Genomic DNA, 17,668 nt, shown 5'->3' on the forward strand with positions numbered 1-17,668 from the left:
CCCTCTCTCGAGCCCTAGCAATCATGTCGTCTAACGTTTTATAGCTGGACCGACTCACAAACTGGCGAATATCGCTCCGCAACATCTCATGATAGCGGGCCTTCTTCATCTCCTCATCGGCTGCATACTGAGGAACAAGAAGAGCCCTCTCCCTAAACTTGGCGGTGATCTCCGCCATGGTCTCTGTAGTCTGGGTGAGGTCCTGAAACTCTCTGGCTAACTGTTGCACCTCAATGACTAGTGCAAACTCCGCCCTGAACCTGGTAGAGAAATCAGCCCAGGTCATGGCATCCAACGCTGCATCATCTCCAATGGTATGTCCGACCTCCTCCCACCAATCTCGTGCCCTGTCCTTCAGAAGACAGGACGCCAATCTGACCTTGTCCCCCTCGGGACACCTGCTAGTGCGGAACGCGTTGGCCACATCCGCCAACCATCTAGTACTCGCTATGGCGTCCCGCGCCCCGTGATAGTCTGGAGCTCCACATGCCCTGAACTCCCTGAATGTAAGTGTACGCGACCCCATCATGGCCGCCACCTCGGCACGGAAGGTGCCCAATCACTCATCCATCAGCTTTAGGATACCCTACTTGATCGAACCGAAGATCACAGGAGTCTTCTCTAAAATGATACGAGTAATCTCTGAAGAAAGAAACTCTCTGGTCTGCTCATCTATGCGCTCGTTCCCCGAGCCTGATCCTGATCCCTCCCCGGCACCTCCACTGCCGGCTGCTGGTCTCAAACGCAAAACCACCATTCTGAAACACATCATAGCAACAACAGAAAACTGTAATATCTCAAGTGATCATTGATACTACTACTAGCTTCCTGGTCTTGTCTCGCATTTCCTTGATTCGAGTACGGATCCTCTGCTTTCAGTAGTACGGGCCCATACTACCTTTCACATCTATCCGTACTTTCCTCAAGAACTGCCTTGACTCCACCAAGTCACTTCTACTACTACTGATCTCTGCTACTCTCATCCTAGGCTTGCCCTAGGGAAATCTCTGACTCCACTCAAACCAGTCCTCAGCTGCTGAAGGCCTCCTAGTAATGCTACTTAGTCGTCACCTGAATACCATCACATATAATGAGGCTCGGATAATCCTTCGAGTAAAAGGCTTGTCCCTACAACGGTTAGACTCAGACAAGAGCTGTGCAATAGGGCCAAATCCAATACTCTGAGATTATTCAACCCTGATCACATGTGACGTGGCGTATTCATCTAACTGCTAACTCTCATCACCAAGAGTTCTACAAAGCACGAAGCAAGCAGCATTCAGACACCGGAAACTACTCAAGCAAATCTACTCCCATAACGAGAAACTACACAAGCATACAATGCTAAGCTCGCGCTACCAGGCATAACCTAAACATGCTATCCTACTGCTGTCTACTCAATACTAGCATGCAATTCTCATAAAGCTGTAACACATATAGCAGACACATAAGGCATCCTCCTAGATCCTTAGTCCTATACTAGCATGCTGTTCTACTGAAACTAGAACAATTAATCTTAATAATAAAACTTTTATGGGTAATTTGGGAGTACTTACTTGAGCTCGGCTGATCGCATGCACCACACCCTTATCTTGTTTAAAAATTCTTTTCTTTCTAAGTGCTTTTCAAAATTTCATTCGAAACATTTTTCTTTTTGAAAATCTTTTTATCTTTCCCTTAGTTTAAGTTCAGATGCACCCGGAGGTGTATCCGAATCCCTCAAACCAGGGCTCTGATACCAATTTGTAACAACCCAAAAATTTCGATTTTTTTATTATAACAAAACCCACGAGACTGAGTATCACATAATAAAACCATATGCTGCGTGTTTCAAAAACCATAATAAAATACTATGAGAAAAACTGTGTCACGACTGTATCCAAACATATCAAGAAAACTGAATCAACTCCCAGGACAAAACTGAAGCTGTGGTGTGTGCGATGCCATCATCCCGAGCTCTTCCCTTTGCTTGCGGAAGTACCTGAAACCAAAACTGAAACTGTAAGCACGAAGCTTAGTGAGCTCCCCCAAACTACCACATACCACACAATAACATATAAAGCACATATTGGGCCTTGCCCACTGCATCGGACCGAAGTCCGGGATAACTGGGGCCTTGCCCCCTACATCGGACCGAAGTCCGAAGCTGACTGGGACCTCCGTCCCCTACATCGGACCGAAGTCCAAAGCTGACTGGGACCTTCGTCCCCTACATCGGACCGAAGTCCGAAGCTGACTGGGCCCTCCGTCCCCTACATCGGACCGAAGTCCGAAGCTGACTGGGACCTCCGTCCCCTACATCAGACCGAAGTTCGAAGCTGACTGGGACCTCTGTCCCCTACATCGGACCGAAGTCCGAAGCTGAATGAACATAGCATAAACATATCAACTAGCATAAACACAAAAATCCTGTCTGAGCCACGGAGGCGTCAAACATACTAGCTACTGCATTAGGCCGAAGTTCAGAAACTACGGCTAACTGAACGGGCCGGCATTGTGGCCTTAGACCCGTTCCTACTAAAGGGAAACTCACCTCGTGAACAGGCTGCTGTGTGTATGGCTCTGGAAACTAACTGTTGCAGCTCTGGTATCTCCCCGGCTACAATCCATAAACACACTCAATTAGATGCTAATCACTGCATTGGGTAAAATGACTCTTTTACCCCTCGTCAAAGTCAACCCTCCCGGTCAAAGTCAACCTACAGTTGATCTAACTCGCCAGGTTGGGCCGCCAACTCGCCGAGTCTCTAGTCTCACTTCTCAACCCTACTCGTGGCTACTCGTCGAGTATGGCATCGACTCGACGAGTACCCTCTCGATCCAAGAACTTAGACAATCTGCATCCTACTCGCCGAGTCATATGAACAACTCGACGAGTTGTTCTTGAGCTAAGAAGATTGCCTTGGACTCGCCGAGTTGTATGAACAACTCGTCGAGTCCCTCCGTTACTGATTCTGCCCTCCAACTCACTGAGTCCACTCTACTACTCACAGGCTCCCACTCAACATCACTCAAAAAGGGGAAAAACGGGACCCGCGACTTGACTCGCCGAGTCGTTCTTCCGACTCGCCGAGTCATATCCATGCAGCTACTCTAAACTCGATTCTGCTTGATTCCAGCGTCTAAAACTTATAGATCTGGGCTTCCTTAGTTCGATTAGCACGTAAAGATTCTATCTTTACGTGCCCACAAGCGACCAAGAAGATAATAAGGCTCAAAAAGCATAATAAAGGCTAGATCTAGGGTTCTTATGCAAAACATCTTCAAAAAGGCAATAGATCCGGGCTCTACAACACCTAAATGAACAGATCTAGGGATATCTCGACCTATTAAGGCATCCATACAACTATAAGGTTTGGAAAATTCATCAAACTAGCCATAGAAGTGTTCTAATGGAGGTCTAAAGCATAAAACAGAAGGAATCCGAGAAATACCTCAATGAACTCTGATTTTGCCCTTGGATCTTTGCTCTACACCTCTTCTCTTCGTTCCTTTCTTCTTCTTCTTCTTCAAGCCTTCAAAATCCACACAAAAATACTTAAAACAATCAAGGGATGGATTAGGGTTTTCTCACAGCTCTCTGAGGGTGAAGGAGGTGAGTTTGGGGCACATAACATTGCTTAAATAGTGAGCAACCCGGGGATTTAGGGTTTCTTCCTGGCAGGCAGACTCGCTGAGTCCCGAATATGGACTCGCCGAGTCGCCGACTAACACGTGCTCGAAAAATCGACCCTACTCGACGAGTCAGGCCATAGACTCGCCGAGTCCCTCAATAAAACTTCTAAATAAATGCCACGGAAGTAACATACCAGAGACGGGGCGTTACAGCAAACACCACTGCCCCCAGCTGTAAATCATGCGTAGGATAGTTAGCCTCGTGAGGCTTCAACTTTCTAGAGGCGTAAGCTATCACACGGCTTCGCTGCATCAACACTGCTCCCATACTTGTGATCGAAGCATCATAGTAGACTACGAAATTCTCTACCCCCTCTGGCAGGGTAAGTATCGGTGCCTCGTACAATCTCTGTCTGAGGGTCTCGAATGCTGCCTGCTACTCAGGTCCCAGCAAAACACCACCGACTTCTTAGTTAGTCGGGTGAGCGGTACAGCTATCTTGGAGAAATCCTGGATGAATCTCCTGTAGTACCCTGCCAAACCTAGGAAGCTCCGAATCTCAGATGGAGACTTCGGGACCTCCCACTGCATCACGGCCTCTATCTTAGCCAGATCTACCAGTATACCCTTCTGGTTGACGAGGTGCCCAAGGAACTGCACCTCGCGCAACCAAAACTCGCACTTGGAGAACTTCGCGAAAAGCCTCTCCCTCCTCAAGGTCTCTAGCACCTCTTTCAGGTGCTCTTCATGCTGCTCCTGAGTCTTGGAATAAATCAAGATGTCTTCTATGAATACTATCACAGACCGATCAAGCATCGGCCTACATACGCGGTTCATGAGGTCCACGAACGCGACTGGATCATTGGTGAGCCCAAATGGCATCACCACAAACTCATAATGACCATAGCGGGTTCTGAAAGCGGTCTTCTGCACATCCTCGTCCCTAACCCACATCTGATGACACCCGGAGCGCAAATCAATCTTGGAGAACCAAGATGCTCCCTGAAGCTGATCAAACAAGTCATCTATCCTCAGGAGTGGGTAACGGTTCTTCACCGTCACCTTATTCAACTCCCGGTAATCTATACACATATGGTGCGACCCGTCCTTCTTCTTTATGAACAAAATTGGTGCTCCCCAGGGCAAACTACTCAGCCTGATAAAACCCTTGTCTAGCAGCTCTTGCAGCTGCATATACAATTCCTGCATCTCTGGGGGAGCTAACCGATATGGTGCTTTGGCTATTGGAGCCGCACCAGGAATCAAGTCAATCCTGAACTCAACCTGCCTCTCCGGGGGTACTCCCGGCAAATCCTCTGGAAATACATCCGGGTAGTCTCGCACCACCAGAACATCATCAACTTTCGTATTGCCCTTCTCCCGGGCATCTAAAACCTATGCAATGTAACCGGCACAACCCTGTTGGAAGTAGCGCCTCGCTCTCGCTGCTGAACAAAGAATTGGTCCGCGTTGTGGCCTCTCGCCCTGAATCACTAACTCTCCCCCACTGGGTGTGTGAACCCTCACTAACTGCAGCTCACAATCAATCATTGCCCCATTGGGGCACAGCCAATCCATGCCTACTATGACCTTATTCCCGCACAGGGGAATAGGGACCAAGTCCACCGAAAACTACTCCTCGAATAACTGAAGAGAACATCCTCTGTGCACTCTCGCAACCCTAATGGTCCTATCATCTGCGATCTCGACCTCAAGTGGACAATCCAGCTCCCCTGGAGTTCCGCTAAATCTCTTGCTAAGCGCAAGCGAAATGAATGATCGGGTAGCCCCCGAATCAAACAATATTGTGGCTGAAATGTCGTTCACTAGAAACGAGCCTATACAAAACATATAATCATAAGAAACAATCAATAATAAATGCAGAGATAAGGAAAAAGACATACCGGTCACCACATCAGGAGTCGCTCGCGCCTCCTCTGCTATCAGCTGAAAAGTCCTACTCTTCGCCACTGGCATCTCAGCTCGGCCCTGGAGGCCGTCTGTAATCCTCAAGTTAGCAGGGGCAGGTGTTGACACCTTCCCTGCTTTAGCTAAACTCGGACACTGGGACTTTTTATGTCCCCTCTGATTGCAATGGAAGAAAATCAGATCATATGTTGCGGTGGCGGTAGTAGTAGCTGTACAATCTCTGCTCATGTGCCCAGTCCGAACGCACTTATAGCAGCCGGCACTCCCTGCCTTGCACGCCCCATCGTGCAATCTCCCATACTTGCCACATCGACTGTGGATCTGTTGACTCCTGGATGTGTGATCTGAAACCTTGGGCTTTTTGCCCGAACTCCCTGTACCCGAAGCCGCCTCCAGCTTCCTCATCCTCTCCATCTCAAGGTCAATATCTCTCTCCCGAGCCTTAGCAATCATGGCATCCAGCGTTTTACAGTTGGACCAGCTCAAAAACTGGCGGATGTCACTCTGCAACATCTCGTGATAACGAGCCTTCTTCATTTCCTCATCAGTTGCGTATTAAGGAACGAGAAGTGCCATCTCCCTGAACTTGGCGATAATCTCCGCCACTGTCTCGGTAGTTTGGGTGAGATCCTGAAACTCCATGGCTAACTGCTGCACCTCAATAACCGGTGCGAACTCAGCTTTGAACCTAGCAGTAAAGTCAGCCCAGGTCATGGCATCTAAAGCCGCGTCATCTCCAATGACATGTCCAACCTCCTCCCACCAATCTCGTGCCCTGTCCTTCAGGAGACAGGACGCTAATCTGACCTTGTCCCCCTTGGGACACCTGCTAGTGCGGAATGTGTTGGCCACATCTGCCAACCATCTGGTACTCGCTATGGGCTCCCACACCCCGTGGTAATCTGGAGCCCCACATGCCCGAAATCCCTGAAAGTAAGCATGTGCGACCCCATCATGGTCGCCACCTCAGCACGAAATGTGCCTAGCTTCTCCTCCATCAACTCTAGTATAACCTCCTTGATCGAACCAAAGATCACTGGAGTCTGATCAAGAATGATACGGGTCACCTCTGAAGTGAAAAACTCTCTAGTCTGCTCATCCAACTGCTCGGCCCCCGAGCCTGATCCTGATCCCTCCCCAGCACCTGAACTGTCGCCTGCTGGTCTAGGGCGTAAAACCACAATTCTGAAAACACATCATGATAAACGTCAGAAATACTGATATATCTCGAGGGATCACTACTTCTACAAGCTTTCCGGTCTCATCTCAGCCTTCCTCGATTCAAGTACGGATCCTATGCTTCCAGTAGTATGGGCCCCTACTACCTTCCACATCTATCCGTACCTTCCTCAAGGACCGCCTCGACTCCACCAAGCCACTACTACTGCTGCTGATCTCTACTACTCTCATCCTAGGCTTGCCCTAAGGAAATCTCCAACTCAACCAAAACCAGTCATCAACCGCTGAAGGCCTCCTTGTAATGCCAATTAGTCATCACCTGAATACCATCACATGTTACGAGGCTCAGATAATCCTTCGAGTAAAAGACTCGTCCCTACAATGGTTGGACTCAAGCAAGAGCTGAGCAGTAGGGCCAAGTCCAGCACTCTGAGATTATTCAACCCTGATCACATGTGACGTGATGTATTCACCTAATGGCTAACTCACATTACTCGGAGTCCCACAAAGCACAAAGCAAGTAGCATTCGAACACAGGAAACTACTCAAGAAATTCTATCCTCATAACGAGAAACTGCACTAGCATACAATGCTAAGCTCATACTACCAGGCATAACCTAAACATGCTATCCTACTGCTGTCTACTCAATACTAGCATCAATTCTCGTAAAGCTGGAACACATATAGCAGGCACATAAGGCATCCTCCTAGATCCTTAGTCCTATACTAGCATGTTGTTCTACTGAAACTGAAACAGATAATCATAATATAAACTTGTATGGGTAATTTGGGAGTACTTACGCAAGCTCAGCTGATCGCATGCACCACACCCTTTTCTCTTTATAAAGACTCTTTTTCTTTCTAAGTTCTTTTTCAGAGATCCTTTTCGAAAATGTTTTCTTTTGAAAATATTTTACCGTGTCCTTAGTTTGAGTTCGAATACACTCGAAAGCGTATCCGAATCCCTCAAACCAAGGCTCTGATACCAACTTGTAACGTCCCAAAATACGACCCAAATATTTTTGTTTAACAATACTAAAATCATCATATCAATATCATAAAGTAAAAACCCATACGTCAATATCTCAAAACCATAATAAAGTATTGTGAGAAAAACTGTATCAAATCATATCTAAGAAAAACTGAATCAACTCCCAGGACAAAAACTGAAGTTGTGGTGTGTGCGATGCCATCATCCCGAGCTCTTCCCTTTACTTGCGGAAGTACCTGAAACCAAAACTGAAACTGTAAGCATGAAGCTTAGTGATCTCCCCCAAACTACCACATACCATACAATAACATATAAATCACATATTGGGCCTTGCCCACTGCATCATACCGAAGTCTGGAAACTGCATCGGACCGGAGTCCGGAAACTGACCAGGGCCTTGCCCTCTGCATCGGACCGAAGTCCGGAACTGACTGGGACCTTGTCTGTGACAACCCGAATATTTCGTATATATAATTTCAGCAGTCTATCACTTCATTTAAAAATCAAATTCATTTTCGCCATCTTTTAGCCCAAATTAAAGTCCGTATTAGTATTCCGAGCCGACTACAGTTAAGGATCAAGTGTTAGAAAACCACCACTAAAGCCCTAACATCAAAAATGATGCCATAAACTCCATAAGATGGAGTTTACGGCCATAAACATGGAGTTTACGGTGGTAAACTCTGGGCAGTAAACTCTGGACGGTAAACTCTGGGCGGTAAACTCTGGGCGGTAAACTCCCTTGGGCAGTAAACTCACCCTATATAAGGAGTGAATGGCCTTCCTTTGCACTCTTTTCACTCTCTTCACACTCTTAGAAGTCCCTCTCTCTACTATCCCTCTTCAAACTCGAGTTTAGATCAAGAATCTTCAATTGTAAGTGTTTTTCTTCCCAAATTTGTTCATATAACACTTATTCTAGTAATCTTATACCATTCCATCCATGAATTCATTCAGTTGTGTTGATCTACTAGAGTTCTTGGCCTAAATCATCCATTTCAAGCTCCTAGATTGTAAGTATTCATATACTAACTCATTGTACACTAGGATTAACATATTTAGGGCTTAGAAAACATCATGAATCAAGGATGAATGAGAGTTTACGGCCAAGGAATGTTCTTGGGCCGTGAACTCCCTTTAAGGGTCCAAGTATGCCCTTTCTTCCTTCCTTATGCCTAGAACTCAACATAGAACCAACCACCATTGAAGTAGGGACCTTAAACATCAAAGAAATCATGTTTTTCTAGAGTTTACGGCCGTGAACCCCCAAGGAAATGGTCCCTTGGCCGTAAACTCCCTAAAAGGGGTCATATAGTGCCCTAACACCCCCCCTATGGCTTGTATAAATGGCTAGAAACTTGTTTGCTTAGCCTAAAAACACCAAAACATGAAATGATGGGACAAATATGAGTTTACGGCCGTAAACTCATATGTTTACAGCCATGAACTCCCCTAAAGGTCCATTTGGAGCCCTAGTCACTTCCTATGCCTTAGAATTGAGTCTAATTTGCTTCCCTAAGTGACATAAGACTTTTAAGCAACCAATGGCACCACTTCCATGAGTTTACGGCCGTAAACTCATGGGGGAAGTGGTCTTGGGGCCATAAAAACCTCTAGGGACCCTCAATCAAAGAGTAAACTCCAACGTGAGGTCATACTCTCTTTATATGAAACCCTTGGTACTCCTAGCACTCATGGTAAAGTGTTTCGTGCATTAGTATGTTTGTACTTGTATAATTAGTTATTAAATAACTAATTATATACTTAAATGTATCCTTATATGTTAAATAGGATCCGAGTGTGTGTTCAAGTCGTCACTTGACACCTAACGTCCTACCCGACACTTCCATCCATTCTACTCACAGCAGGTGAGTTCATACCCCTACACTTTTCCGAGTTTTTCATGTTTTCATGGGGGGAATACAAGCTAATCATAAAGGATTTTGTAACTTAAAAACTGATGTAATTACAACTATTTTCTATCAAACATTTAGATACCTTTATCCCTTTTGTAATATGCGAATCATAAGGGACGCTTTCTAAATATAATTACATAGTTTTTCAAAACAGATCAGGAACTTAATCAATCATTCAAACTATAATGGGTATAGTTTGGGGTTTTATTACCTATCTTACGGATTCGAATTTCATGCAAAGTCAAAATATAAACTATGTCAGATTTAGTTTATCCGTTTCTAATCTAGAGTATCATGCTAAATAATTATTTTGTGTGTAATTATTTATACTCCACCTTGTTCCAAACGATTTCGAACTCGAGAATAACCAAATATTCCGTAAATTAGTTAATACTAGCTTGTGAGACTTATCTACGTTATGCGCCTCGGGGTACCAGTAAATCCTCTTCGATAGTATAACCAAAGTCTCCTGGAGGGAGAGCGTAAAATTTGTGAATAGATCTATTCAGGACCGACAACCCCACACCTGAACTGCTAGCTACAGTTAGGCGGGCACACCTGGGGTGACAAATTTTGTAATCGTACGACGCCTGAAGAACGTCAAGGAGGTCACGGGTCAAATCAGTATGGTTATACGACTCACAATATGTATAAACTAACCTTGTGTACGGAATTTCTTTCTTTTATAGTTTTATTTATGTAATAAAACTACCTACCTACTTACTGTAGGGTATTCTAGGGACACAACTTATGGTTTTATCTTAAGTAGTAAAACTACTATACTTACTGGTGGTAACCAGGGTTTTCTTATCATATAGAAATCAACAAACATGTTAGAAAATATGGGATTTTCTTGGAAAACATGCATATGTATTTCATAACTTAGTAACAATAGTTTTCGATATTTACTGCATTCTTTATCAATGGAAATGAAGTATTTTCACAAGATTTAGTAACCAGTTTTTCCTTACAAAACATGCTTATGAACTCACCAGCTTTATGCTGATATTCTTTCAAACCGCTTGTATTCTTAGGTCAACGTTAGACAGGTACTTCGCTCACTTTTGGAGAACACGGAGTATATCGAAGTCTCGTCTTTACTTTTGTTTATACTGATGTATATAAACTATGTATTTCTTCGCTTTCAAACATATGTAAATATTCTTATGTAATGTAATGGTTGTGTTTACTATGCTTACTATGTACAATGGTTGTGATACTACGCATGACGTTCCCGCCCCCGGACGTTTCCGCCGTTGTTTTCCTGGCGGTTCGGGGGTGTGACATTGCCCCCTGCATCGGACCGAAGTACGGAACCGGACCGAAGTCCGGAACTGACTGGGACCTTGTCCCCTGCATCGGACCGAAGTCTGGAACTGACTGAACATAGCATAGCATAAACACATATCAACTAGCATAAACACATATACTGCATATTGCATCGGACTGAAGTCTGGAACACATAACACATAGACATGCTTGAATCACAAAGACATCAAGCACCCTGAACTACTGCATCGGACCAAATTCCGGAACTGACTGCTAACTAAACGGGTCGGCATTGTGGCCGTAGACCCGTTCCTACTAGAAGGAAACTCACCTCGTGATGCTGACTGCAGAACTCCTGAATGTGAAATCCCTGACTGCTGCTCCGGCTGCTTCCCGACTATCATGGGAAATAAAACATTAAATCAGAATAGGAATTCTCCTTTGGGTAAAATGACCCTTTTACCCCTGCTATGGCATGGGTCACAATATGGCCCAAACCCTCAATTCCCTCTAAGTCCATCAATAGCCCCACTATAGGCCCACTAATGGCCCAATTTTCTATATTGGGCCCAAAACATTTTATTGGGCCTTACTCAAGCCCAATACTAATCCTTGGTCCAAAGCAACTAAATTATGATGGCCACTAAGGCCCAATGACCCTAAGTCTAAAACTCAGCCCACACCGAGGCCCAAAACACTTGAAGCCCAAACTGGCAGCGTACGCGGGCCGTACACCAAGGTACGCTGAGCGTACTGGCTGTTGGCTTGTACGCGGCGCGTACCTCCTTGTACGCCAAGTATACAACCCTGTTAAGCCAAAATCTCATTAAGTGCTTAATAATCCGATCCAGAAGCTACAAATCCATATCCTAAGCTTTTTCCATGTCTTAAGCCATAAAGTTGCTTACTTGATGGCTTACAAGTCTCATAAAGGCTCAAACTTCCATAAATAACATTCTACTTCCATGGAGCTAACTAGATCTCATGCATGGTTTCATATCAGCCACAAAGATTGAAACTTTATTGCTAGGAAGATGTTTTTGAGCCTTAAGGATGGCAACCCAAGCTCCAAAACCGACTTACAAGATCAAGACTCAACCTTTGGATCTAAAAAGGTCCAAACTTCTATAACCTAGATCTAGAAAGGAAAAGGAAGAAAGTTCAGAACTTTATACCTTCCTTTGATGACCAAGAAGGTGCTAAGTCCAGATTCCTAAGCTCAAGCTTCTTCTCCAACTTCTTCTCTTCCTTCTTCACTACTTCCTTTCACTAAAACACTCACAAAAGCTTCTTCACACACACAAGAGGGGATAAGAACGAATTAGGGTTTTCTTGAGGGTGAGGAGACTGATAGGAAAACAGGGAAGAAGGCTATAATGGGGTTTATATAGCCCTTAAACCCCTAAAATTAGGGTTTCCTCTGTCCGCGTACGTTGGGCGTACCTTATGGTACGTTGCGCGTACGCTTCTCATTCTCGCGTTTCATTTAGGCATTACACCCCGCCTACAACAGGTTACGCCTCGCGTACGGCTTATGGGCAGCCTATGCCTCGGCCCAAAATTAAAAAGGCCCAATCCATAATATACAATTCTATTATAGCCCAAAATAAGACTTAAGAATTTAAATAAATTTATACCTCGGAAGACGATCGCTACAATCTTATAATTACACAATAAGTCCCTTAAGTTTAATTAATCTCTTTTAGCCACAAAATTAATTCCTAATTAATTCTTGACTAATATTAATTAAACAATATGATTTCTCCTTTAATATATTATTCTTAGAATATATTAATAAATCATAATTAATCATTTCTCTCCTTAATTCATCCTATATATTGCTATGCTGAAGACAACCGAAAAGGACCATGCTCATAATCGGGTCAAGTACATACCAAAATAGTTATGGACTTAGACACTAATCCAACAATAAAAGTCAGTCGCATACAAGGAATGTGTAATGTAAAAAGCTACGAAGAGAATGGTTGACTTTTAGCTAAAGTCACAAAAAATAAAAATGTAGTACTCTTTAAAATATGAATTTTGAGAAAAAGAATGCCAAAAACGGAGTTCATACGAGAGAGTTATGATTTTAGCAAAATCATTTAATTTTATAAAAAATATGGACGAAAAATAAAGTCAAAATTAGTCGACGAATTCTAATAGAAAGTTGTTGATCTCGTTGATAGCTACCCGTAGATATAAAAAACGTCAAAAATGGAATTCACTTGAAGAAGTTGTAACTTATAATGACGTATTTATGTATTAAAATAAAGTATAAATCATATATATATATATATATATATATATATATATATATATATATATATATATATATATATGTATCATTAGAAATGTATCGACGATGCGGTCGTTATAAGATTAATGTTGAGTACTTTCGACATTAGTTTAGTACAAATATCGTTAAGTCTATTTAAAATGATATTATAAATTGGTGTTTAGTCGTTTAAGTAACTATAGATGGTGGTTTTTGAAAACCACAAGTAGCACAACTGGATATAAGCGACACCTATTCTCCAATTTACTTTTAGAGGAAATTACTGAACTAGCCTAAAACTTTAATGACTTATCCATTTAGCAAAAAAATATTGATTTATCCTAAAAGAGCCGACGAAACCATAGACAATGAGGAATATTGTCTATGGTCAAACACAATTTGACTACGGTTAATAGAAAATTTGAAATTTGACTATTGTTTTAGGCAACGGGCTACTCTTTCGTGGTCTGTCTACTCTTTCAGGGCCAATCGGCCCATAATATATAATAGTGTATTTTTCAAGTTATATCATTTTACCTACTTTTTTCTTGGTTTGGCCTACTATTTTTTCTCAATGGAGTCTTCAAAGAACAATGATGTATATGCTGTTTTTTGCCGAAATGTTATCATAATATTGATTAGGAGTAATTTTTATATGTATGGTTTCTTTTTTTCAAAAAAAAAAAAACAAAAAAAATATGAAACCGTAGGCTTCATTCGAAATCTACGGTGTGCAGGTATACAATGCAAAGATTGTGCATTGTGTACTTGTACACTGTAGGTTTCGTATGAAGCCTACGTTTTTGAGTTTTTTTTTTCTATTTTTCAAGTTAATTTGCTTGTAAGTTTTATATACATGTATTATGTTCACATTTAATGCTTTTTTTTTTCAAAAAATAAAAGGAAACCATAGCCCAACCAAGAAAATACCATAGGTAAAATAATACCCAAGGTTTTAGTCCAAAAAATTATAATAAAACCGAAATAATAGATGAAAATACGAAACAGTAGGCGAAAAGATAAAATGATAGACAAACCTAAAAGTCTACAATTTCAGAGGCTATTTTGAGACATTTACTAATTTTTAGTTAAAAATAATAATTCATTAATGTTTTTGGCTAGTTTAGTAATTTTTATTTTGTCATTTTGATGATGAGGATTGATTCCCATTTGTCTCGTTATTTTTCTTTTAATAAGTTTAACAATCCTTATAGATTTTTATGTAAATCAGCTCAAAAATGATTTGAAGGTCACATGGCCAAGAGATCATTTAATAACTTGCCCTTCCTAAGTTACCAATGTCTGGGGAAAATGTCATAAAAGTTTTTAAGTTTTTATAAAAATATCAGTTTTATCCTTGGACGTGTTTTAGGTCCAGTAAAGTCGGATGTTTTGTTTAATTTGTTCATTTATACCATTTAGTCGGTTTCCAGGTAACCTGTCGGTTACCTAATGACAATAAGGTCTTTAAGTTTTCAAAAATATTCAGATTTAACCTTAAGTTATAAAAAAACGTTTGGATTTACCCTTAATTTGATTATTATTATTATTATTATTATTATTATTATTATTATTATTATTATTATTATTATTATTATATATGTTTAATACGTTTTTAAATGTATATACGTATATTTTTAAATACGTTTTTAAATGTATAACAATATTTTTATAGATTTACAACTATATTTACTTGTATGTAGTATTTAAAAATATATTTACTTCTATTTAGTATTTATATACATTTGAATGCTAATGTACGCCTTTAAAAACGTATTTATATATTAAAAATATATTTATTTGTATTTAGTAGGTATTGATAGATATGTATTTTATATAAAATATATTGTATACATATAAATATAAAAATATCTATTTATAAGGTTTATATTGAATAAAAGATATAATCATATGTATTTATACATATTACTAAGTATATGCATATATATATATATATATATATATATATATATATATATATATATATATATATATATATATATATATATATATATATATATATATGGTAAAATACATATAAACGAAACATTTTTTTAATTCTTTGGGTTATTCATTAACCAAAACAAAAAAAAAGTTTTTGATGTTTGTTTACTAAGTATAAATATGTATTTATTTCATATTTATATGTATATGATAGTTTTTGTACAAAATAAATAAATATTTATATTTATTGAATACTATTTAATACAAATATATATATATATATATATATATATATATATATATATATATTAAATACAAATAAAAACGTATTTATACATTTAAAAATATTTTTATTTTTATTTAACAGATATAAACATGTATTTATTTTGTATAAAAACTATCACATGCATGTAAATATGAAACAAACACATACTTATACTTAGTAATATGTACAAATACATACAATTATAAGTTTTTTACAATATAAACCTTATAAATATGTATTTTTATATTAATATGTATATAATATATTTTTTATATGAAATAAATATATATTTATACCTTTTAAATACAAATAAATACATTTTTAATATATAAATATGTTTTTAAAGGAATATATAAGCCTTTAAATGTATATAAATACTAAATACAAGTGTGTGTGTGTGTGTGTGTGTATATATATATATATATATATATATATTTAAAAGTATATTTTAATTAATAAAAATATTTTTATATATTTAAAAGTGTATGTATAAAATATTTTTATACATTTAAAAATGTATTGTATATATAATAATAATAATAATAATAATAATAATAATAGTAAGGGTAAATCCAAACATTTTTTATAACTTAATGATAAATCCGAACATTTTTGATAATTTAAGGGTTTTACTGTCATTAGGTAACCCGTAAGTTACCTAGAAACCGGCTAAATGAGCAAATTAAACAAAATATCCGGCTTTATTTGACCTAAAACACGTCCAATGGTAAAACCGATATATTTGTAAGAATTTAAGGACTTTTATATCATTTTTCATTTCTCTTAACTTAACTTTGTTTTTTTTTTTCTTATTAATGAATCTTCTTCCTTTTTTTTATTAACCAACTATTTTTATTTTTTATGTTTTTTTTTTCTTTCTAACTAATCAGTTTTTTATTATTGTTTATTATAATATTCATGAAATTTATTTATATAAAAAAAATTATATATTTACGGACTCATTCTCCAAAATCAACAAACCGGCCTCATAATTATTTTATGAGTATACATTAATAAACATATCAGCTACATTGTTTTTTTGTTGAAATTCTTCAAATAAACTAACATAAACGGCATTTTGAAACAAGAGAAAGATGGTAATAACAATTTGATTAAAGAAAACATTGATTAGATTTATGTTAGGTAATAATAACAATAACATAAATGTCATAAATTTTAGAACTATAAAAGTGTAAACATGTAACTGATAACGACAAGAACCGGCGGAAGGTTTCCTTTGCCGACCATTTCGATATTTACATTGGCTTTTGCTAAATAATTTATAATTTTATATCTGGTTGGCTAAAAAGACATTTTAATATTGCAATATAGACACCTTAATTAATTTTTTTAATATTTTATATCATAAAAATATATTTGGTAGAAAGTGTTGCCACATTTTGTATAAGTATTTTTTTATGTTTAAAAATAAACTATTTACTTTATATATATTAGTCATATTTTTCTTGTTCTAACTTTATTTAAAACAGCTAATACGTTTGATTATTTTCAGGAAAACAAAACGATTGGACGAAAAACATAGTTTAACAAAAACAATATTAAAATATCAAATATTATCAATAATGTATATTAGGTAAATCGATCAAAACTGAAAAAAAAAATTGATATTATATTAGCATAGATATTGTAATGATATATATATTATCAAATTTGATTATACTTAAACTAAGTAATTATGTTTTATTAGTTTGTCATTATCTGTAATATGATATGACATATATACACAAAACACACAAACAACTCTTACGTCGCTCTTATATATATTTTCGGTCAATCATAGTCATCCAATTAAACATCTTCATCAAAAGATGAAATATCTACAATATTTTGAGTTATGTGTTTCCTTTGTTAATGTCTTCCTATATATATCTGTAGTAGGGTTTGAAACCATTGATACCACGTTAGGGTTTGTATCAAAGCCACTCAATGAGTCCAATTTCATCATTCAAAAGCCATATGATGTTCCACTTGAGCAACGATACAGCTATTCCCATGGTGTTCATAAGCTTTGGGTGATCAAGACAGACAAACCTCATTCTGAAACTAGCAATACTAATCCACGTTCTGAGATCCGCATTCAAGTATTGTCCTGGTTAATTTAATCATTTTTTTATTTGATATGTGAATTATATAAATGTTGAGTCCTTCAATGCAACGAACTCTTTAGATTTTAATGTATTGTCATATTATTATTCTACTTTTCATATAATTCTATCTTTTTTGTTATCTCATAATGCATTAAACTTAACAAAAGTTCAATG

The 17,668-nt window shown here is 38.7% G+C and overlaps 1 protein-coding gene across 1 annotated transcript in view; it reads left to right on the forward strand.

Annotated features, from left to right (window-relative positions):
• Positions 1–17,215: 17,215 nt before the first annotated feature.
• Positions 17,216–17,668, forward strand: part of LOC111906197 (citrate-binding protein) — a 1,051-nt gene continuing 598 nt past the window's right edge. The window contains exon 1 of the mRNA XM_023901924.1: positions 17,216–17,488. Coding sequence (XP_023757692.1) covers positions 17,216–17,488 — 273 coding nt within the window. The remainder of the gene's footprint in view (positions 17,489–17,668) is intronic.

The sequence above is a fragment of the Lactuca sativa genome, chromosome 3, assembly GCF_002870075.4.
Source record: "Lactuca sativa cultivar Salinas chromosome 3, Lsat_Salinas_v11, whole genome shotgun sequence".
Classification (NCBI taxonomy): Eukaryota; Viridiplantae; Streptophyta; class Magnoliopsida; order Asterales; family Asteraceae; genus Lactuca; species Lactuca sativa.